Source organism: Chironomus tepperi, unplaced genomic scaffold (genome assembly GCF_022539635.2).
Source record: "Chironomus tepperi strain 1889 unplaced genomic scaffold, CSIRO-AGI_Ctep_v1 contig_451, whole genome shotgun sequence".
Lineage (NCBI taxonomy): Eukaryota > Metazoa > Arthropoda > Insecta > Diptera > Chironomidae > Chironomus > Chironomus tepperi.
The window spans coordinates 335,908-356,686 of NW_027226573.1; the positions used below are offsets into that span (position 1 = coordinate 335,908).

The 20,779-nt window shown below is 33.7% G+C and overlaps 1 protein-coding gene and 1 long non-coding RNA gene across 2 annotated transcripts in view; one reads left to right on the top strand and one right to left on the bottom strand.

Annotated features, from left to right (window-relative positions):
* Positions 1-299: 299 nt before the first annotated feature.
* GABA-B-R3 (gamma-aminobutyric acid type B receptor subunit 3) overlaps positions 300-20,779 on the bottom strand; it is a 42,588-nt gene continuing 22,108 nt past the window's right edge. The window contains exons 7-14 of the mRNA XM_070650972.1: positions 20,438-20,695; positions 19,433-19,734; positions 19,224-19,362; positions 11,705-11,986; positions 7,326-7,644; positions 4,685-4,917; positions 3,098-3,917; positions 300-1,006 (exon numbers count right to left, since the gene is read on the bottom strand). Of these exons, the coding sequence (XP_070507073.1) occupies positions 771-1,006; positions 3,098-3,917; positions 4,685-4,917; positions 7,326-7,644; positions 11,705-11,986; positions 19,224-19,362; positions 19,433-19,734; positions 20,438-20,695 (2,589 nt within the window). The 3' untranslated portion in view covers positions 300-770. The remainder of the gene's footprint in view (positions 1,007-3,097; positions 3,918-4,684; positions 4,918-7,325; positions 7,645-11,704; positions 11,987-19,223; positions 19,363-19,432; positions 19,735-20,437; positions 20,696-20,779) is intronic.
* Positions 16,760-17,153, top strand: LOC139098724 (uncharacterized). The gene is made up of 3 exons (XR_011545225.1): positions 16,760-16,849; positions 16,905-17,002; positions 17,069-17,153. It is a non-coding gene; the product is annotated as an uncharacterized lncRNA (long non-coding RNA).

Below are 20,779 nucleotides of genomic sequence, written 5' to 3' on the forward strand. Positions count from 1 at the left end.
TTTAAACATTTTGGACGCATACATTGTGTCACCACTGCTATATTCACTAGAACACCGCTACATTGTCGTATTAACGATAAGATACGAAATTGCCCAAACTTGCCGATTTCAATCAATTTTTTACTGTAGTAGTTTACTGCATTGTGCCGATTGAGCTGGTGAGCCGGATAGACTAAGATCCTAATCTCAAATCGAATTTGTCTCTTATACAGTCACTAGAACATTGAATTTTCATCGTATTGCAAACGGGAATTAAAATGACTAGATGATGCGCAGGCAATAACACGATAACTATCTTTTCGTAATAAATTAAATTTGCGGCAAATTGGCAAAAGATTTCCTCTGTCGACTAAATTCTTGTTAAATTCATAGGTAGACTTTCTGACCAAAGCTAGTTTGTGATAGGAGTTTGCACACACCCAAGATAGAGTTTTTCGATGCCGATGTGAAGTTGTTCCCAAGAATTCTTAGGAATTTTCAATAATTGTTGAAATCGAGACATAAAAATACTCCAATTCAGGAAAGTCAAGCTAAACACCATAAAATCTCCCTCCACAACTCAACACTACCCCCAAAAAAATTGACACGAATCACTAAATTCAGGAGATTCTATAAAAAAGATGATTGTAGAATAAAAAATAAATTTCAAGGTACATTTAAAATGTTGTATGGGACACTTTTGTTGTTTTTTTGTTATACAATATTAAAAGACATTTGAATTGCTTTGCATGTTTTGTTGTAGGGACACTCAATAAAAAAAAAGTACAGATTCACATGACCTCATAAATATCGTCACTATTCAAATTCGGACTGTGAATTATTTCCTCATCGATACATTCAATGTTCTCATATTTGTTACTATCATTTATTATCGAGATTTTATCGAGATTCTGCAGATGTACAGCAAGTGTTTTATTGCTGATCATATGAAGTGACTCTTCCTCCATTGATTTCCATTTTGCTGGTGATATTTGTTCATTGCTATTTGTACACATTTTACTGTTGCCTGTCAATATAAATAAAATTGAATTTAGTCAATATTGGAAGTGAAATATTAAGTAAAGGTAAGATATAAAGCACATAAAAATGAAAATAAATTTTGGACGTTAAGGATTGATTTTCATCGTTTGCCATCCATTTAGTATCTATTTTTATATTTATATGCCCTGAAGACCATTATCCCAGCTGTAGGAGTCGACACAACACATTTTTCCGTTCCTTTTTACTCATTCATAATTTATTGTCTGTTGGGTTGTCTTTCTGTGCTGTTTTTAAAATTGCTATTGCGATGTTAGTGACTTTGGAGCTTTTTTTTGAGAATCATGATAAAGTTTCCAACAAAATTAAGCAACAATTATAAATATCTTTATGGGAATCTCTGATTATAGAGATAAGTTAATGAAAAACACGTGTAAAAACAGCAATAAAATGATTGAAAATTAAGTTACATATCTGATTATTGATCTCTACTGCCAGAATAGTAGAAAAAGAAGAAATTGGAGTGTTTTTATGGACGTCATATGTGAACAACCCTCAATCAATCAAATTATTTCCAAAACAGAATAATTTTCATAATCAATTCAAAAGTCACTTGAATTAGACGAATTATTGAGAATGTTAAAATTAACTTTAATTTTTGGTTTTTTGTTTGTGGAAGGGATTGTTATGCTGAATATTTTAGTAATTGAAATTTTAATTTTTTTGACCTGAGTTCGTAGTCGATTCAAATCGATTTCTCTATAAAATTCGACTCAACTCAAATGACATTGATTAACTTTTCTAGGATCAAGCCAGTCCTAAAATGCCATTTTTTGAGGTAATTTTGGATCGAATTGAAAATGTATTTGAAACACCAGAGCTGTTTAAATGGAACCTTAGAATCAAAAAAGTCAACAAGACGAGATCAATTGTTGGCTACGTTGAAAATCGTGTTTATTTTGGCGATGAATTCAAACTTGAATTTAAGTTGTTAAAGAAACAAGACAATTTTTGGAGGGCTGTGCATTCACCAGAGCTCGAAGTCGTCTCGGATTTTGTATGGAAAAGTCACTTTAAGTCTATTCGACTTCATACAAAATTGTAATCGACTTCGAGCTCTTGTATTCAGGAGGGGCTTGAGAATCAAAACCATCCCCCTTCTGACTCTATTCCTGATTACTGCACCAAGAAAGCAAATAATCAATTATATTCTACTATTTTCTAATAAAATTTCAGGTGGCGAGTATCGATATCTACCATATTCTCTACACCCGTCACCATTTTGTGAATTTTTAGCAAAAGATCCAATATTCTATCCAGATTTTGCTAAAATTTCTGACTATCCCGAAGATATTGCTAATAATTGTCCACTAGCTCCTGTAAGTTTTCATATTTTAACCTGCTTATCAGTGGTTTTAATCAGTTAGTCAATATATTTTATATTGGGTGCGATGGACCCTAATAGTCAAAGAACATGCTTTCTTGCTGCAGAAATACCACTAAGGTATTCAAAAATGGTCTATTTGCCTGTTAAGAGGATCATTTAATTAGCTTTAATGCGCCTTGATTGCAATGAAGCTTATATAACAGCCCTGTGGCAAAAATGCCAGTTTGAATTGCTAACAGGAAAGGTCCATGCTCTCGAAAGCTTGCTCTACTTAAATATACTAGCTGAGCATGCTCATGAACGTTAGTTTTACGAATTCTCTTAAGAGCAGAGCAACGTTTTTCCTGCTAAGGTCATATTCTCAGTATTGTCTAATAAACAATACTAAATTTTCTAATTTAAGGGAAATTTATCAGTTAATGGATATACTGTAAATTCAAAAAATCTTCCAACTGCAGCCATTCAATCTGGTGAATATGCAATTGAAATAAAATTTACAAATAATGACCAAAATGTTGCTGTATACAGAGCCTATGGGTACGTTAATAATGTTTGAACTAATTGTGTTAATTGGAACAATGTTGCTGTTAATTAATGATTACAATTGTAACTCGTGATTGATGATAATCATTGAAATAATTGTCAATAAAATCATTTTATGTCTCAGTCATTCAAAACTGACTCCAACACGTCCCAACTTTCCCAAAATAAAAATGAATAAAAAATTCTTACTTTTAAATGAATCCTCGAGAGCATTAAGACTACTCGTTGGCACGATACGATGTGGAAATCGTGGAGAGCCTTTAACACGTTCTCGTAAGGTGGGCTGTGAATATTGATGTATAATCGAACTACGTCGTCGTGTTGGTAAAATAAAATTAACTCTAGGTTCCGTGTATTCATTCTCCTCTAACTCATCAATTTCTACATTTGGTATATTCTCAATATGTGCACTTATCGTAAATGCCATTGATTTTCGTCGATTTCGACTCTTTATCAGTTCTGGCTCAATAATTTCAATATTAGATGTATGTATGGCATTGCCACTATGAGCAAATGATTGACGTCTAAGTATTTCTTTTTCGGGTAAATTAGGTGTATTGAGTACATGACATGATGAGCTTGTACTTGGCAATAAATTTGTTAACATACTCATATGTGATTTTAATGCATTCGCTATGTGTGATGGTGCCAATGATGCTGTTGACGTTTTACGACTTGGTGCTCTTGAACCACCAAAAAGATTTCTAATTCTATTTAATATTCCACTTCTTTCGCTTGCATTCTGTTGCTGTGTTAAGCGTAAATTTAGTAAATCTATTGCTGGCATTTGTATACCATTTGTGTCATCATTACGCATTTGTGGTTGTGAACTGAAACAGACAGATCGTCGCATGGGTATTTGCATATGTTCGGTATTTGGCCATGATGCTCTTGGTATTACAGGCGGTAAAACTGATAACAATAGTAATGGTAATGTACCAGAAATACTCGGTCTTGGGGTTTTTCCAGTGCTTATATCAGCAGATGACTCGTCAATCACGATCTCAGGCTGAGAAATTGGTGGGAAAGAATATTTTTGTATAGATAGATTTATGCTTTATTTAAGAGGAAGTAAGGGGAGGATTTTGATGTGTAATGGGTGGTTAAGGCGCATTTTTAGGGAAATATGTCAGTATTTTTGGTCACAAACCAGTCAGGAAGACACATGGCGTAGAAATATCCAAAAATCTGGTCCCAGAATGATTAGATTCTGGGCTGAGGCCGGATTTCATTGAATCTGACCTCAAGCTATAGTCATTCTGGTCTAGTACCTGATTTTCAGTCATTTCTACGCCATATGCCTTCCTTGCCTTTTCGAAACTTGTCACCTGAGTTGCCCGTCCCTCGATATTCCCTAATTTCAAAATAAATGCAACTCCATTAGAATCTGTCATAACAACTGATGAACTCTATAGTAATTCAACCCATTCAACAACTCATCTACTCTGACGTCTCTCAACAAGACATAATATCACAAAACTTTGCAATTTTGCATCATTTCAGTTGAATTCCCATCATGTCATCCAGTCAGTAAATCCAATTTTCTAACAACCTTTCTGTAAGTCAACCATACAATCTGACATAGATTTTAAAATACCAAAAAAAAAAAAATGCGCCCAAACATGAAGGATGTATGAAAATAAAAAATTGCGTACATCATGTTGCTACGGACATGACATGAGAGAATATACAGCCATGCATGTATGAATGACATAATGAAATTTAATTTTAATCAACTTTTACATGAAAATACTTAACAATAAGTAACTAGCAAACCTTAATATGCGGTAACATTGAAACTTGTGATGATGATGTTGATGATGAACGATTCTCCAACATTTTCTCAAGCTTTGCAATTTCCGCATCAAGTGTTGCCATCTCTTTACGATAAACTCGATTTTGTACTTCAACACGATATTGTAATTCTCTTTTATCGTCAGTCGCAAACCGCCTTGTATTATATTCTAATTTTAAACCCATACTGTGTATAACTGGATCCACTTGAATTTCTGTAATCAACAAGATGTGGATGGTTAAAATGAATTATATCGTATGTTCGACAGTAATCAAGAAAATTGAAAATGTAATTTTCATATTAAAAGCATCAAAAAATTATCAATAGAGACGATGTCTTCAATTTTGTGCAAAAAATTAAAGTCATGCTCAATTTTACCTCATTTACTTTATATATAAAATTGAATTAAAATTATACGATATGCACACATAGACATGATGATAACATGAAAGGAGAGAGAATCTTTTTAATGTATGTTGATGAATAATTTCATCTAGATTCTTATATCAAATTTAGATTTTCAGGGTTGTAATGCTGGAGAATAGATAAAAGACAAAGAGCATGCATTTGAAAGTTTGCTGTCCTTACATATATTAGATGAGCCTGCTCGCTTAGCTCTTAAGAGCATACTCTTTGCCTGCTAGGAAAAGCAACAAAGAATGAGACACCTTTCAGGAAAAGAGCATGCTTTCATGATGCAGAAAGACCACTAAGAAACCTGCAAGCTGTCACTTTGCCTGTTAGACAACGATTCTGAGAGAATGTCAGTTTGATGCGAAAACAAATAATTTTTACAAACTATGTGATAAGGCCAGCAATAGAGTCCTTTTGTAATTTTCTTTGTACAGTTAAGTTTCGGATAAAACAAGTTGTAAACCAACTATACCTAGCCTGTTTGTGAGGCTGCCACCCTACAGGCGAGGAGTTTGAATAGGCTTTTAATCTATTCTTTAAAGTACTTATCCCAGCAATAGAGTCAGATGAAATGCCTTTTATAAAAGGTTACCCGAAGTCTTGGTCTCGATAAATTCTTGAGACCTAGATCGAGACCGAGACTACCCGGGAAGTCTCAAAATCGGGTGCCTTAAGTAATCTACGCTCAGCATCAGAGCATGATTCGAGTAAGTAATAAGCAGAGCTCGAAGTCGATATGGTTGAAGTCGACTTGAGTCGACTCGACTCGACTCAAAAACACTAAACTTCAAGTCGACTCAAGTCGAGTTCATTTTTACGATAATCGACTTCGAGTCGACTCGAGTCGAGTGTTTTTTTTCAAGTCGACTCGAAGTCGACTCCGAGTCGACTTCAAGTCTCAAAGAAAAAAATTTTTTCTTAACGAAACTCATTTCTTTTTGCGCTTGTGAAGTATATATTTATATGCAAAATAATTACCAAATCAAATTTTTCCGAGTTCATTTATTCTTTTTTGATTTTTTTCATGCAAAAACCTTTCAAAAAATAAATAACTAATAGTCATTAATTGATTATCTTGTTTAATTTTAAAACATTATAATAAAAATAACAAATAAAAAATAAATAAAGAGATTTATAAACTTTTTCTAAATTTCTTTCTGTAAAAAGCTGGATAAATTCCTATTTCATTAATTTTTTGAAAGTATCTTGCATAAAGAATCAGAAAAGAATTAAAAATTTGAAAAAAAAGTAGATTTTGCAATCTTTTTATATGTAAATATATACTTCACAAGCGCAAACAGAAATGAGTTTGATTAGGAAAAAATTATTTTTCTTGGAGAATTGAAGTCGACTCGGAGTCGACTTCGAGTCGACTTGAAAAAAAACACTCGACTCGAGTCGACTCGAAGTCGTCTAAAAAAAATGAACTCGACTTGAGTCGACTCGAAGTCGAGTTCGTTTTTTCTTGTCGACTCGAGTCGACTCGACTCGACTTCGAGCTCTGGTAATAAGAAAGAAATTCTATTTAGATAGTGATGTGTTACATGGAGGTATTTAAGAGGAAAAGCCTAGTAGAGGTTAGTTGGTGCATCGAGAGCACGGATATTCATGACTATGAATGGAAAAACTTCATGATTTCCAATAAACTAGGACGGTAGATCCGTGCATGGGGGTATTTAGGTGGGTCGGTGTTGATGACACACAATACTTTCTATGAATAGTATTGAATTTTTATAAAAAAAAATTATATTTTTTGGAAAATTGTTTTAGGTCTCCAAAAACCTCTAAATCCGGCCCATCTCCTTTGAAAAAAAAAAAAAAAAAATTCCATTTTAAAGGTTTCATTACGAAAAAAATTGTGAGCATAATTAATGATATGAGAAATTATAAAGTTTTTGATTAATTTTATGGAGGATTCGAACCTTCGGAAGTTGTGTGCTCCTCATTAATGTGTATAAGACATTCCTAACTATTAAGTATTAATTAACCAATTTACAAACATAAATCAACCTTTTGGGTTGAAACACATCAAATTCCAACCCTGCAATCAATGAGCAACCCAAAAAAACTTCTGAAAAAATTCTAATCATAGTCGAGAGTCTTCAAATTTAATGCAAATATAAAGCAATGTCAATTATTATCACAAGCCCAACCCCCAATAATCAGACTTTGTCACATGCACATTCAAAGGTCATTTATCTCACTCACCTTTGTTAAAGATGTCATTCATTTTAGGCAAAAATACTAAACATAATGTTGCTGTCGTTGACGTTAAAATTATTGATGTGATAATAATAAATGCTAACGTAACTTGTTCAGATAGTAAATTTGCTAAAACTACAACACTAACGCTCGTTATGACAGCACCATAAACGGAGAATCCAATATATTTAGAGTCATTTAATGCTGGTATCTTTACATGTCTCGTTTCCCATGCCATATATACACCAACAGCTAGCAATAATCCTTTATAAGCATATAAAAATCCCAACCAAGTCTTTGTGTGCAAGCTCTGACAAACTTCAACCTAAATTGTGAGGAAGAAGAAAAAAATTATTTTTTTATATTTTATGCTGTATGCTTATGATGATGAAGTGCAATTATATTGAAAGGAATGAAAATGAATAAAAATAATAATGTGAATATTGCAAGCAATTTTCATTTCCCTTTAACATCAATTTCCATGAAACTATATGTGTGTATATATCGTTTCTGCAAATATAACAGGCAAATGTGCTCCCTTGGTGAGATTTTTTATTTATTTTTAATAAAATTTAAAGTTTGTTGTATTTTGCTGACATTATTTTATTGTTAATTGACACGGGTATTGGGAGATGTTGCTCGATTATTGTATATTTTGTGGATACAATAACAATAATTTAATCAGAAATTAATCAAAGGGGGATGTGTATACACTATAATATTGTCTAATATATTCAATTAAACCATGAGCCCAAGCCCTGATTTTCCATACTAGAATTTCTGACAGAGCTCGAAGTCAACTTGGATTTTGTATTGAAAAGTCGACTTGACTCGACTTGACTTCATAAAAAAAATTGAATCTATTTCAGGCTCTGCTTTCTGGAATGTGGATTGTGCTGCAAATTATTAAAGTGCATATGTGGATGAGCTACTGAATTACTCTTCCGTATGGGTGTTTTTGAGAGCTCCACAAAATGTCTTTCATTAACACCAAATGCAAACTGCTTAATTTTGGCGTCGATATGACTCTTTAAAGCCATATGCTGTATGGTGCACAGACAGGAGAATCCATTGGGGCACAGGCCCCCTTCCAAGTCTTGGAAAGCCATATATTAAATAACGTTTTTATTTATTTTAAATTTTTTGTTTACTTTTAAAAAAAAAATTCAAAAAAACTAGTGTGTCGGGTAGAAACCCGAAGGATGTATTCACACCGTACAATAAAAAGTCTCGCGGATAGGCCAATCTTCGCTTATATAATTATAGTAATAGAATAGAATATAGAAATTGTAGAAATTATTCTGGGCAAAATGGGCCCCATATAAAATTTTCAGCAAGCTTCAGTGGGTAGATCAAGAGCAAATGCTGCAAAAAATTACAGACCCTTTCTAGTCTAGTTCATTTTGTCATTTCTTATCAAAATTAAGAAACACAATTAATAGTTGATGTGATAGAACTTTGCACATAAGCATTTTAGGATCTTAATATTTAGTCAATAGGTTCGACTCCTTGATTCAAAATATTATGTTTAATATCGTTTATTCTAGTTTTTTGGTAGTATTATCTTTTTTTACATTTTTTAATTACATTATCCTTCTAAATCTGACAAAATTATCATCAATATATATTTAAACCGTACATAAAAATTGAACAAATGTCGATAAAAGTAATCACATCTTTCAGATTGCTTTTTTTTTCTCAAAGCATTTTATAGCTTTTATTCTTTATTTTTTTTTCATCTCCCCTCCAGATCCCTTTATTATTATTTTCTTCAATATTGAGTGTAGAATATTATATTTAAAATGGGAATGAACAGCTTTAAACGCAAAACTAAGAAGATGAAAGTGTCAGAAAACCTTCAAGGAAAACTTTTTTTTTCTGCAAAATCTCATTTGATAGAGTGAATGGCAAGGATAGCTTGAATATGCAAGAAAGTAGTTGAATTAGACTGCTGAATAATCGTAAGTAAACAGAACTGGGAGAAAATCAACAAGTATTTGAGCATTTAAATATTTTATAGAGCATATATTGACTTTTTTCTTTATTTGGATATGAGCAGCTATAAAATCGATTGTGATTGGATTTGAGAAAATCTGTAGGGGACTAGCTATGATGTGCTTTTTTGAGAAATGATGCCTAAATTGTTATTATATATTCATGTGTAACTAAATCATAGTGAATATACTTAGTACTCAGTCTTTTGCCAAAAATTCTGGATTCAAGCCAGGATCATCTAAATTTTCTAGGTCTTTTGCACATAATCTGTCTCTCCTTGAGTGGAGAAGGAGTGCATTCCTAGGTTTATAAGAATATACTAGTATCTGGAATGATATTCTTTACAAAATCTTGCACACACGAATTGTAACTGAGTGCATTGCAGGTTAAATCAGGTCTTATAACGGACTTGTGTCTTTGAAACGTGTAGACTAGGGTAATCCCGGGACAAGTGGTTTGAAAAACTGATCCCGGGATCCCGGGATTAATCCCGGGATTGGATAATGAAAGAAAGTATTCTTTTGATATTGATAATTAAAGAAAAATAACACGTTTTTAGCACAAGTGGAATACTTACTGTTTTATTAGGAATTTTAGGGCTCAATGAATCATTCCAAGCAGAAAAAAATGTGATAAAATTACTAGTAAAAGACAAGTTAATGTCGATGAATTTCTCTAAATCCCGATTTCGATAGATTTTCGGGATCGGGATTAGAATTTTCGAGATTACGGGATTCTCAGGGAAATCCCGATAGCAAGGAAGCAAAATCAACATTGTGATCACAATCACTACCAAAATTTCAAATTTCAATAGTCGGTAAAATGAATTTTCCAAAAATTTTTGAGATCTTAAATTTAGCTTTAGCAAATTTTTAGAAATTAAAAGTAAATATATTTAATTTCTGGACTTTTAAAATATTATCAATTTAATAAGAATTTTTTAAGAAAATTTCAATATTTAACTTCTTAAATTGTGGCTGAAATTATTAGATCAGTTATTTAGTGACAAACTACATGATTTTTGAACGTGTTATTTTTAATTTTTTAAAATTTAAAACTTCAAAGTTGAAGTTTTTGTATCAAAATGAAATGAATTTTCAATCCCGTAATCCCGGGATTGAAGCTTGTCCAATCCCGGGATTGCGGGACCGGAAAAACGTCCGGGATCCCGGGATCCCGGGATGCGGGATCCCGGGATTGAAACCCCTAGTGTAGACTACTAACTTGTAAGTGGTTCAGATCCCACTATAAACTGTATGTCTAAAGCGTGTTGTACAACAGATTGTTAATTGCAGTACCTACAGCTTACGTTCGAACTGAACCCTTCAATTATTGTACATAGGTATATTTAGAAGCCAGTACAGTGCAGTCTTGTTTGCCAAGGAACAAGTTTAACTTAAATCTAGTATAATCAGGATCTTATTAACTAATATATCTAGTAACTATCATACCTAATCAATAACTAGTTCTTACCAGATTTGGCAAGACTTTAGGAGTCCGGAATCCAAAAGTACAAAAAGTCCGGACTCCATAATGTCCCACCTTACTTTTTTTTAAGAGTTCGGACTCCAATGTCGTAATTCTGGTTCCTACTATAGGTATTTAATACTTCAATTAAAAATGAGGTCTTCCTATGGAAGAGGACTTTTGTACCATCGCTACTACTTCCCCTACCTATTATACTTCATAATTAGTAAACCTAGTAGTGTCCGTAATGTCTAGAATACCTAATGTCAAGATAGGTCTGTTCAACCTTTCCTTTAAATCCTTTTTTGAAAAAATTCTCCATTTAGGGGAGTTTTTCGTGAAAGAATTCTCGGAGGTGGCTAATATTCAATACTCAATACTTAATATCCAATATCCCATCCTCAACATCCCCCTTGCTATGCTTCTGCTTACAATTATACTCCTTCATTTACCTACATACATCTAGCAGATCTACAAGTTCCTTCAAGAATTTCCTCATTTAATTCTATTTTTAAATGCAATCTTCTGTTGAATTAGATTAGAAAATCAATCCTCACACTCGGGGTAAAATAAATTTATGTACATATGCAAATGTACATCAAAAAGACAGACTTCTTATTCTTCTTCCATGAAGGATTTTTCCTTTTCTCATTCATTTTTCTTCTTTACATCTCATCCTTTTCTTTCTGATATTATACATGGTAAAAAAGGAGGAAATGAAATGAGCAAGTAGTAAGAATAAGAAGAATCGGAAACGAACTCTATCTGCCATGATTAATGGTTCTTTGAATTCTTGCTATATCTCATCTGTTCATATTCATTTATTTGAAATATATGCTCATGCAAAAATATAATTATAATTAATTTTGATCTCTTGATGAACTTTGAGGATATCCTCATTTAATTAAGACTTTAATACATACCTGCGGTTGATATACGACCGAACGATCTGTATGACTTATTTCTATTGTTAAATTCTTTAAATTTCTCTCCATTGGATCTAAAAGTGTCCAAAATGTTACGACGAGAGCATCGACCAGCAGTAGACAGCAAACCATTGAAATTAATTTTGTATCTTTGAGCATTTTATCCTTACAGAATATACCACCCCAACTGTGCGTAAAGATCCGATGAACACGGTATGTTTTGGCAAACATTGAACCAAATGTAAGTGAAAATCCAGCTGACAGTAAATAGACTCGAGCCTGTTGTGAGTGGTGGAATGAGAAAATGTTTGTAATTGTAGACATTAATGACATTGTATTGTGGGTTAGATAAACAAAAAGAAAAGAAAGACATTAATTAATAATTTTTTTTCTCTCTTTTTACGTAGGATACAAATCCTTCGTGACGTGCTACTTGGGATACTTAATGCAGAATGTGCTGAGAAAGGTACGGAATGGTTTTTAACGCATTTCAAATTGGAAATCTTTTAATTCAGGGTATGATGGAGGGAGAAAGGCAGAGTTGGAAGGAATTCAATGTGGAGACGTATCCAGTGGCGTCCGGACTCAAAAGGTCGTCTGCACTGGTCGTTACTCGTCCGGACTTAGGTGCAGACGACCATTTGAGTCCGTACTCTAATGCAGACGATTTTTTGAGTCCGGATTTTAATGCAGACGACCTTTCGAGTCAGGAATCCAGTGCAGACGACCTTTTAAGTCCGTATTTTAGTGCAGACGACCTTTTGAGTCCTGACTTTATTGCTAACGACTTTTTGAGTCCTGACTCCAGAACAGACCACCTTTTGAGTCCGGATTTAAGTGCCGAACTCTTTTTGAGCCCTGACTCCAGAGGAGATGACCTTTTGAGTCCGGACTTTAATGCAGACGACCTTTTGAGTCCGGATTTCAGTGCAGACGACCTTTTGAGTCCGGACTTTAGTGCAGACAACATTTTGAGTTCAGACTCTAGTTCAAACGATTTTTTGAGTCCGGACTCTTAATATCTGTGTAACAAAACCCAATTGTATGCTCTATTCAAGTCATTTCAACAAAATGTACTCACAAAATCAATACACAGCTCTCATTTGCTTGGTAATTGAGCCTGCACTTTGATATCCAAATCCTCTACTAATCAACCATCAAGCTCAATTAAACAATCAAACCATCAACCTACTTACTCATCCAACACTTCAAACAACCCATCCAAATCAACATTACATCTCCACAAGAGTACATTAAAGAAGCTCCAACAATCGTCTTTATACCTCACATAACATTCAAGTAGGGAACATTCTACATCTTTTATGACCTGCCGTAAACCAAGTTCGTGACGTTGGAAAAAGAAAATTTTCTTTTTTCCTTCTTTTTTGTTTCCATTGTCAAAGACGAGAAGCATTGCGAGTGAGAAAGATATCATTACCGTGATGCTGCTTTAACCTTTTTTTTTGATGCCGTCTTTTCTGAATAAAAAGGAGGTAAATTGACGTAAACAGACACACATCAAGCAGTTGTATTGGTTCTTCTATTTTAAGAGCTTCTTCTTTTTTTGTTTGCTTATTTCCTTTTTTGCGGGCAAAAGCATTGTTTTGACTATTTTTATTACATCTAGTTTTACGTCAATAGAATTATTGTCTGTGTCGTTAATCATGGCACAAAAAAGGTTAAGTTTTTTTATGACTTTTGCAGGATTTGTTTGTGGATGTTTGAGAGATTTCACGTGCTATTAAGGTTGGTGTTGGGGGTGAGAGGTGTTGAAGTGGTTGGAACTGATTGGAACTGATTCAGTATTCGAAGAAGCTTAGGTTGACGAGTTTTAAATCTCTAGCATAGCTGCATCCCCCGATGCATTAAAATCAAAATCCTAATCATTTTGAGGAACACAAATCAGTTAATCATTCAAAAATCTGAATTCTGGCCGACGTGACTCTAACTTGATGCTAGATTCAACTTCAAATCCGGCACCATGACATAACCTACGTGATTCTAAATTGGTTATGCTAAAGTCACACCAGCATAATCAGGTAATCGATCAAAAATCCGTCTCCATAATAGCATGATTCTGATTTGGTGCCAGTCTCAATTTAAGTCCGACACCATGTTAGAGTCACACCAGCCTGATCAGCTAATCAAAAATCAGGCTCCATGCTGGCGTGACTCTGATTTGGTAATTGATTGAATTTAAACCCGACTCCATGTTAGAGTCACACCAGCCTAGTCAGTTAATCGATCATAAATCCGCTCTCTTTCCAGCATGACGCTGACTTGATGTCAGATTAGATTTCAATCCGACACCAAAAATGCCAGAAGTCACACCAGACTGATAAGGAACTTTGAATCGTTATCGAGCTTGCTCCAATTTCTAAGAATTTTTTCTCAATTTAATTTTGAATTTTCCAACAAGAAATTTCTCATCTGTGACATTTTGAAAATTTATGGAAATCACAAAGTCGTAAGGGGGTCGTTCACTTATTATGTAACGCTCTTATGAGAAGCACCCCTCTTTGATTTTGTTACTTAGTTACTTTCTTCGCTGGCCGTACAGATCAACTGTGATCCATGGCCTCCCTCAGATGTCGCTTGGTATAACTGGTTCTATCGCCGGCTTCCGCCTGCCAATTGCCAATACCAAATGACATTTTGTTACACTTAAAGCAATTTATATTCCATAGAGATTATGTTACAGAAGAGTGGGAGTATGGGGTTCTGATGCCAGGACTGGGATCGGAAATTCAATTCTCGGGAAAATATCGTGCCGAGTCTCGAGCATAGGAAGAATTGTGGGATGATGGGGTTAAAAGAGTTGACTCTTGACGTTCCTTAATATCTAAACGACCCCCAAGATTAGACTGTATCGACATTGATGTCATTTGAGTGGGATTGACGCAATTTTTCTTATTATTCCTTTTCTCCATCTGATTTGTTTGATCTTGATAGAAAAATATTCAATTTGTACAAGATGAGAAATATTATTTCACTTCTATGAAATTTGAGATGCTTGAAGTGATTGGGTTTTGGATGATTATTTTCATATGAATATATTTTGGGTTGATTGAGAATTGTGACTGAATATTTTTGTCATTTTCAAGCGAAAAAAGCTTCTCAAAATCACAAACTTTTACCCACTCAAAAGCTAAAATGTGTCTTTGGCACAGCTGTCCATTTAGACAGCCTAAATAAATAGAAAAATATGAATATAAAACTCATTTCAGGCAGAATTGACATGAAAAATATTTATTTATTGAATAAAAAACAAGTTTAAATGTCGAGGAATAAAAAAATATTTTTTAGCTTGCTCTCCTTCCTTAAAACTTCTCGTGCACGAGATTGAAAGTGAATGAAATGTACATAGAAGTGTACTTAAAATTCTCTCATGCATAAATGCTTTAAAGTAAACCGAGCAAGAAATTTAAAATTCAAATTTTTCTTTTTATACAAAGTCAGGGTGAGATAAAAAAAATTGTAAAAAGATATACAAAAGTGGAAGGATTTAAGGCAAAATTGCTACATTAAATGTAAGCTGAATTTGCATTTTCATAGGAAATCATTTAAAAGTGAGGTTGTTCACTAAATAAGAGTCTCAAAGGGTACATGGTATGGCTTTGGTCGTCGTAACTCTCGTTTTGTGTTGGATTTGACAAAATCTGGACAGATTCTAGAGTCTTTCTGACAAGGACCTCAAGAGTTTAGCGGAATCATGTCTCTCAGAAGGCACAGGATATAGACATGGTTGATAATGCAACTATAGTACAGCGCAACTCTAGTTCTAGGCAAGATTTGATGAAATACGGCCTCAAGCAGAGTCAAGTCGACCTGGGGTCGGATTCTGCCAATTCTATGGCATTATTAAGCCTAAAATCTGCTTAAATCTCTCATGTTCTTACAAACATTCCCAACCCGAGCGACACAAATAAAAAAAAGGCTCAATTCAGATTTCTGATGGCTTTAAATTCATGCCACCTTCATTAAGCAGTCAATCTATATCCGACACCAGCCCGACGTGACTCTAGAATGATGCCGGACTCGGTTTTAATCATCAAATCTAATTCACACTGGCCTGATCTCGGATTTTTGAACGATTTATCGATTAGTGTTATTTGGGCTTGTTGCTGGTTTTAATCGAAATCAAAGTCAGTTTTTGAACGACCGGCTTGTTGCTGTCGAATAGAGACGGCTGTCATTTAGTGCTAATTAGAGCAACCATGATTGAGCTTTGGAGCTTTTGGTCAGGAAAAGAAACATGTTTAACTGCTTTAAAAACACCCTACGATTCACAATTGTCCTAATTTTATGAATTGATTAACTAAATGAATGATAAGTCACCAATTTGTATTACTTTACTTTCAAGTAGCTTAAAAATTCCTCCATGTGATGAAATTTCTAGTTATCTTGATCACTGACGCTTTTAAATGCTCTTCAAACAAGATTTAAATGATAAAAGGAAAATCGTATGTCAATAAAATTCCATGTCAATAAGTAAAAATCCAAAATCCAGTGACCTGAACTAATGACTCGAAAATGAATTGAAGAAATAAATGTAAGCAAAATTCTAGGAAAGCAAAATAGCAGAATAAATTGAGAAAGTAGAAAAAAAGCAAATTTAGATATGTACTGTATCGAGTTTGTTTTCTACTGTGTCGTAAAATTGTAGCACTTGCTTTCATGTCTAAGGGAATGTTTAGAAATTATGGTATGCTTAGTTGAAGGGGAACTTGGGAAGGGCTGGGAGAGGGTATGCAGTTTTTTGCATCTATGCAGACATTCGCATCTAATATTGGCAAAACTTACAAAAAAAACAATTCATCTACTTCCTAAATAGTGTGACAAAACTCCCTTTCAGAAAATTACTGGCTACGCTCCTGCTACATGATGCAACATGAAGTATAAATGATAGTACATTCTAAACCACAGATCTCTATTAAATACATTAGAAATTATTCATATATTGTCATGAGTAAATTACATCACATCAGATCATCATCTTATCGTGGAGTTAGTACAAAGCTACCCAAATTTATTTAAAAATATTTTGTTATTCTTTGGAATCGGTCGCAAACAAGTCGCATTAAATATGAGTATTCTTAAGAAAGTATTAAGTTTGGAAACAGGAGGATACATAAACGCAGGGTAAAATATTAAATTATTATTACAATTCATATAAATTGTACATAAGTTCTTCTAGGATCGGAATCATTTGTAAAGGAATTTTACTTTTGATTCTTGCAGATGAATTTAAAATACAAAAGCGTTCAGTGTATTATTATTCATAACAAGAAACCCGTAAGTACCTAAACATTTTGCTGTCGACAAAATTGACAAAAATAATTAAATTAACAATTTTTGCAGCATTTTTTGTAGAGTCAACTATCGGTTTTGTTGTATTTTTTCAAATAATGTTCATTGAATATTTTCTCATAATCGGAATAAAAAAGGTAAGTGGATATGCTCTTTAAAAGATGATGTTAATCATAAACTCATGCATGCATAAGGGGCTGTTCTTTTATTACGTTACGGAATAACGAACTTTTTTCAAAATTGAACAATGGAATTCTCGGAATTTCTATTGCTTAAATAGAGTTTACCCCCCCCCTTAACCTATTAAGTGAACGGCCCCTAACTGACTAAAAATATTAATTTAAATTATTTTAACATTTTTTTTTTTTAGAGAAATTCACACATGATTTTTCCAGCAGTTCTACAGCAAGGAATTCTTGTTGCTATGACTTTTTATTTAAGCTTTTATTTACTTATAAATAGCCAAGAATACTACGCAATCAATATGATATGTTTGGTAATAATGCTTTTAGCATTCATTCCTTTACTTCTTTTGTTTATTAAAATCGTATCAGAAAAGCCAAATGTTGATGTTACAACAAATAATCTTGAACTATCGTAGACTATTTATTCATTTTGTTATGGCTTTTTAAATAAAAAATAAACCAAATCAAAATGAATAATTCAAAAAATTCTAAGGGGCCATTCACTTATTACGTTACGCAAAAAAACGAATTTCTAGACCCCCTAACTCCTCCCTCCCTCGTTACAAAATGTCCATGAAATATTTTTTGTTTAGGCTGTTACAAATTCGCTGAACCCCTCAGCCCCCTAAAAAGGGAACGTAACAAGTGAACGGCGTCCTGCTTATAAACTTTAAATGATTCAAAAGGAACATATCTTTATTAAAATCACCAAAGAATGATTCATTCTTTGAGGAGATTATAAAAATATGAGTAAAATATAGTAAAGTATTATAATAATTTTTAAAAGATAAAGCCAATAGTCAGACACTAAATAAAACTATTTAAAATAAACAATTTTGATATACTTTGAAATTGGTCACAAATTATGACGGGAACGAGAAAATCATCGGCGTGGTGCCAAAATTTTGATCGATTAACCAAATTTGTGCTATTTGTAGGACGGCCATCTGTTGTATTTTTGCCGGGACACTGCTGTACTTTTCACCCTTGCTGCTGTGTCCCGACAAATCCTCAAAATGTCCCAATTTTTTCCGAAAATCCTCTAGCCATCCTACCTATTTGGAATCATATCAACCTGTCTTATCCCTAATTTAAGCCTATAAATAAAACCATCCCACCTTGATCCAAATTCCTCATCCCTAACAAATCCCACCTTTTAAAGAGATAAGCAAAAGAAGCAAATGAAAGCTCAAATGACGAAATCTTCTGACATTGAAAATTAAATTATTAATGTTTTCATCAGCAACGGTGTTAAGCAAAGTAATGCAAGATTATACGAGAGCAAGTAATTTATTGAAATGATAAATTCAACTTTAAGGCACGAAATGCTTTCATGGCTCAATTGCTTTAAGAATTTAAGAAATGTCAGCATGAAATTGAATTTTTTTGGCAAATTTTTTACGAGTTCAAGTGTTTGAGGCAGTGAGGATATAGATTTAGTTGACGTTGTATGATTTTGACTATTTGGAAGGGGTTGAAGGCACTTTGAAATAGGACAACGGCTGTTGTAAGACTCAAGAAGCCGAGGATAGGAGTTGTCGTTGGGCACCCGTCACTGGAGTCAATTGTTGCCGTTGGATGCCATTCATCGGAGTCAATGGTCGCTGTTGGGCATCAGATTCAATATTCGCGATTAGGCACTCGTCACCAGAGTCAATAGTTCCCATTTCGACGTTGTCATGTCCCGGCATTAATTCAAGACTTTAAGGTCTGCAAGACAACATCACAATCTATTCATTGAGTCATATATGTAGTCTAAGTCAGAGACTACAACCCTGTCATAGCTACAGCATACATCAAAAATTGCACGACCTCTTTATAATCTCATAACACAATCAGCAAAAATATTCAACACATTACGAGAAAATACAAATCTAACACATTCATCCATTCAGAAAAAGCCAACAAAAGAATCAAAAAAACTTTCACAGACGATGTGGGATACACAAAAAAGATTGGGGACCAAAAAGTTCATATACAAATATTTCATAATGATTTTCCATTGTTATACATTAATTTACCGTACAAACAGTTGGAAAAGCTGTATCCGATGATGGAAGTGTTGAGTGGTCGAGGCCAAGTAATATTACAGCACCATAAACAAAAACACATCCAACAGCCGTTATGTTGGATAGACGATAGCTCGATAGTTTGATGGATCTGTTGAGGAATAAAATGATTCATTAATGGATTGTCACGTAAGTGCTTAATGAAAATTGACAATAATTACTTAAGTTTTCGAAAATGTAAATTAAATGCTAAAAACATTGATGATAAAATTATTCCAAATATTGCAAAGGATGTGACAGTTATAAATGCAAATTTTGATATTGTTGCAAAACGGAGCTTAAAGATGCGCTTTGCTATGGGAACAACATTATTTTTCCACTTGATTGTCGAACATGATGGACAGTTAAAATCTAAAAATTCAGTCTCTGGATGATATAAAGCAACAGGTTGGAGTTTTGCGAATTGGATTTGTTGAAAAACTGTTATGCCGATGCGATCGTTGCCATCGAATGCTACTGGGCCCTGGAATTGGGGAAGAAGAAGGATTTAGGGTTGTAACTGCTTGATTACTTGACTTTGAGTTAAATTTGATCAAAATTGCTCAATATCCAGTAAAAGTTGCTCAATTTCTAATCAAATTTGCTCAATTTCTTGTCAAATTTGCTCAATTTTTAGTCAATTTCTGGTCAAATTAACTCAATTTTTAGTCAAAGTCTAGTGCTCAATGTCTAGTAAAAGTTGCTCAATTTCCAGTCAAAGTTGCTCAATTTTTAGTCAAAGTTGCTCAATTTTCAGTCAAAGTTGTTCAATTTTCAGTCAAAGTTGCTTAATTTCTAGTCAAAGTTACTCAGTTTCTAATCAAATTTGCTCAATTTCCAGTCAAAATTGCTCAATTTCTAGTCAAATTACTCAATTTCTAGTCAAAGTTGCTCAATTTCTAGTCAAAGTTGCCCAGTTTTTGGTCAAAGTTGCTCAATTTCTAGTCAAAGTTGCTCAATTTCTAGTCAAAGTTGCTCAATTTTCAGTCAAGTTTGCTCAATTTTCAGTCAAATTTGCTCAATTTTCAGTCAAAGTTGCTCAATGTCTAGTCAAAGTTGCTCAATTTCTAGTCAAAATTGCTCAATTTCTAGTCAAAGTTGCTCAATTTCTAGTCAAAGTTGCTCAAATTTGCTCAATTTCTAGTCAAAGCTCAATTGCCTATCATCACATCAACTCCAAACCTTACCGATATCCCTTTAAACTTCAACATTCCAAATTGCTTCACAAAATCTTCCGCCAAATCACTTCGATTGTAGTCAAATGAATTAAGTCGTTTCAGCTTTTTCTTCTCACCCCACAATCTCGTCTCATTCTTCCATAATTGTTCAGCACTTTTTAATGCCAATGCTATACTCCATACAGCATCATATGTTGTGTGCACAAAGCGAGAAAATGGCTTTGTTACGTTCATTTTTGAAAGCTCTTTTTCAAATAGAGCATTTGTCTGAGGTGAAAAAGGAGAGAATAATAAGAATAATGGATACATACAAAGAGGATTATGCTGTATAGCATCATGACACCACAGTTT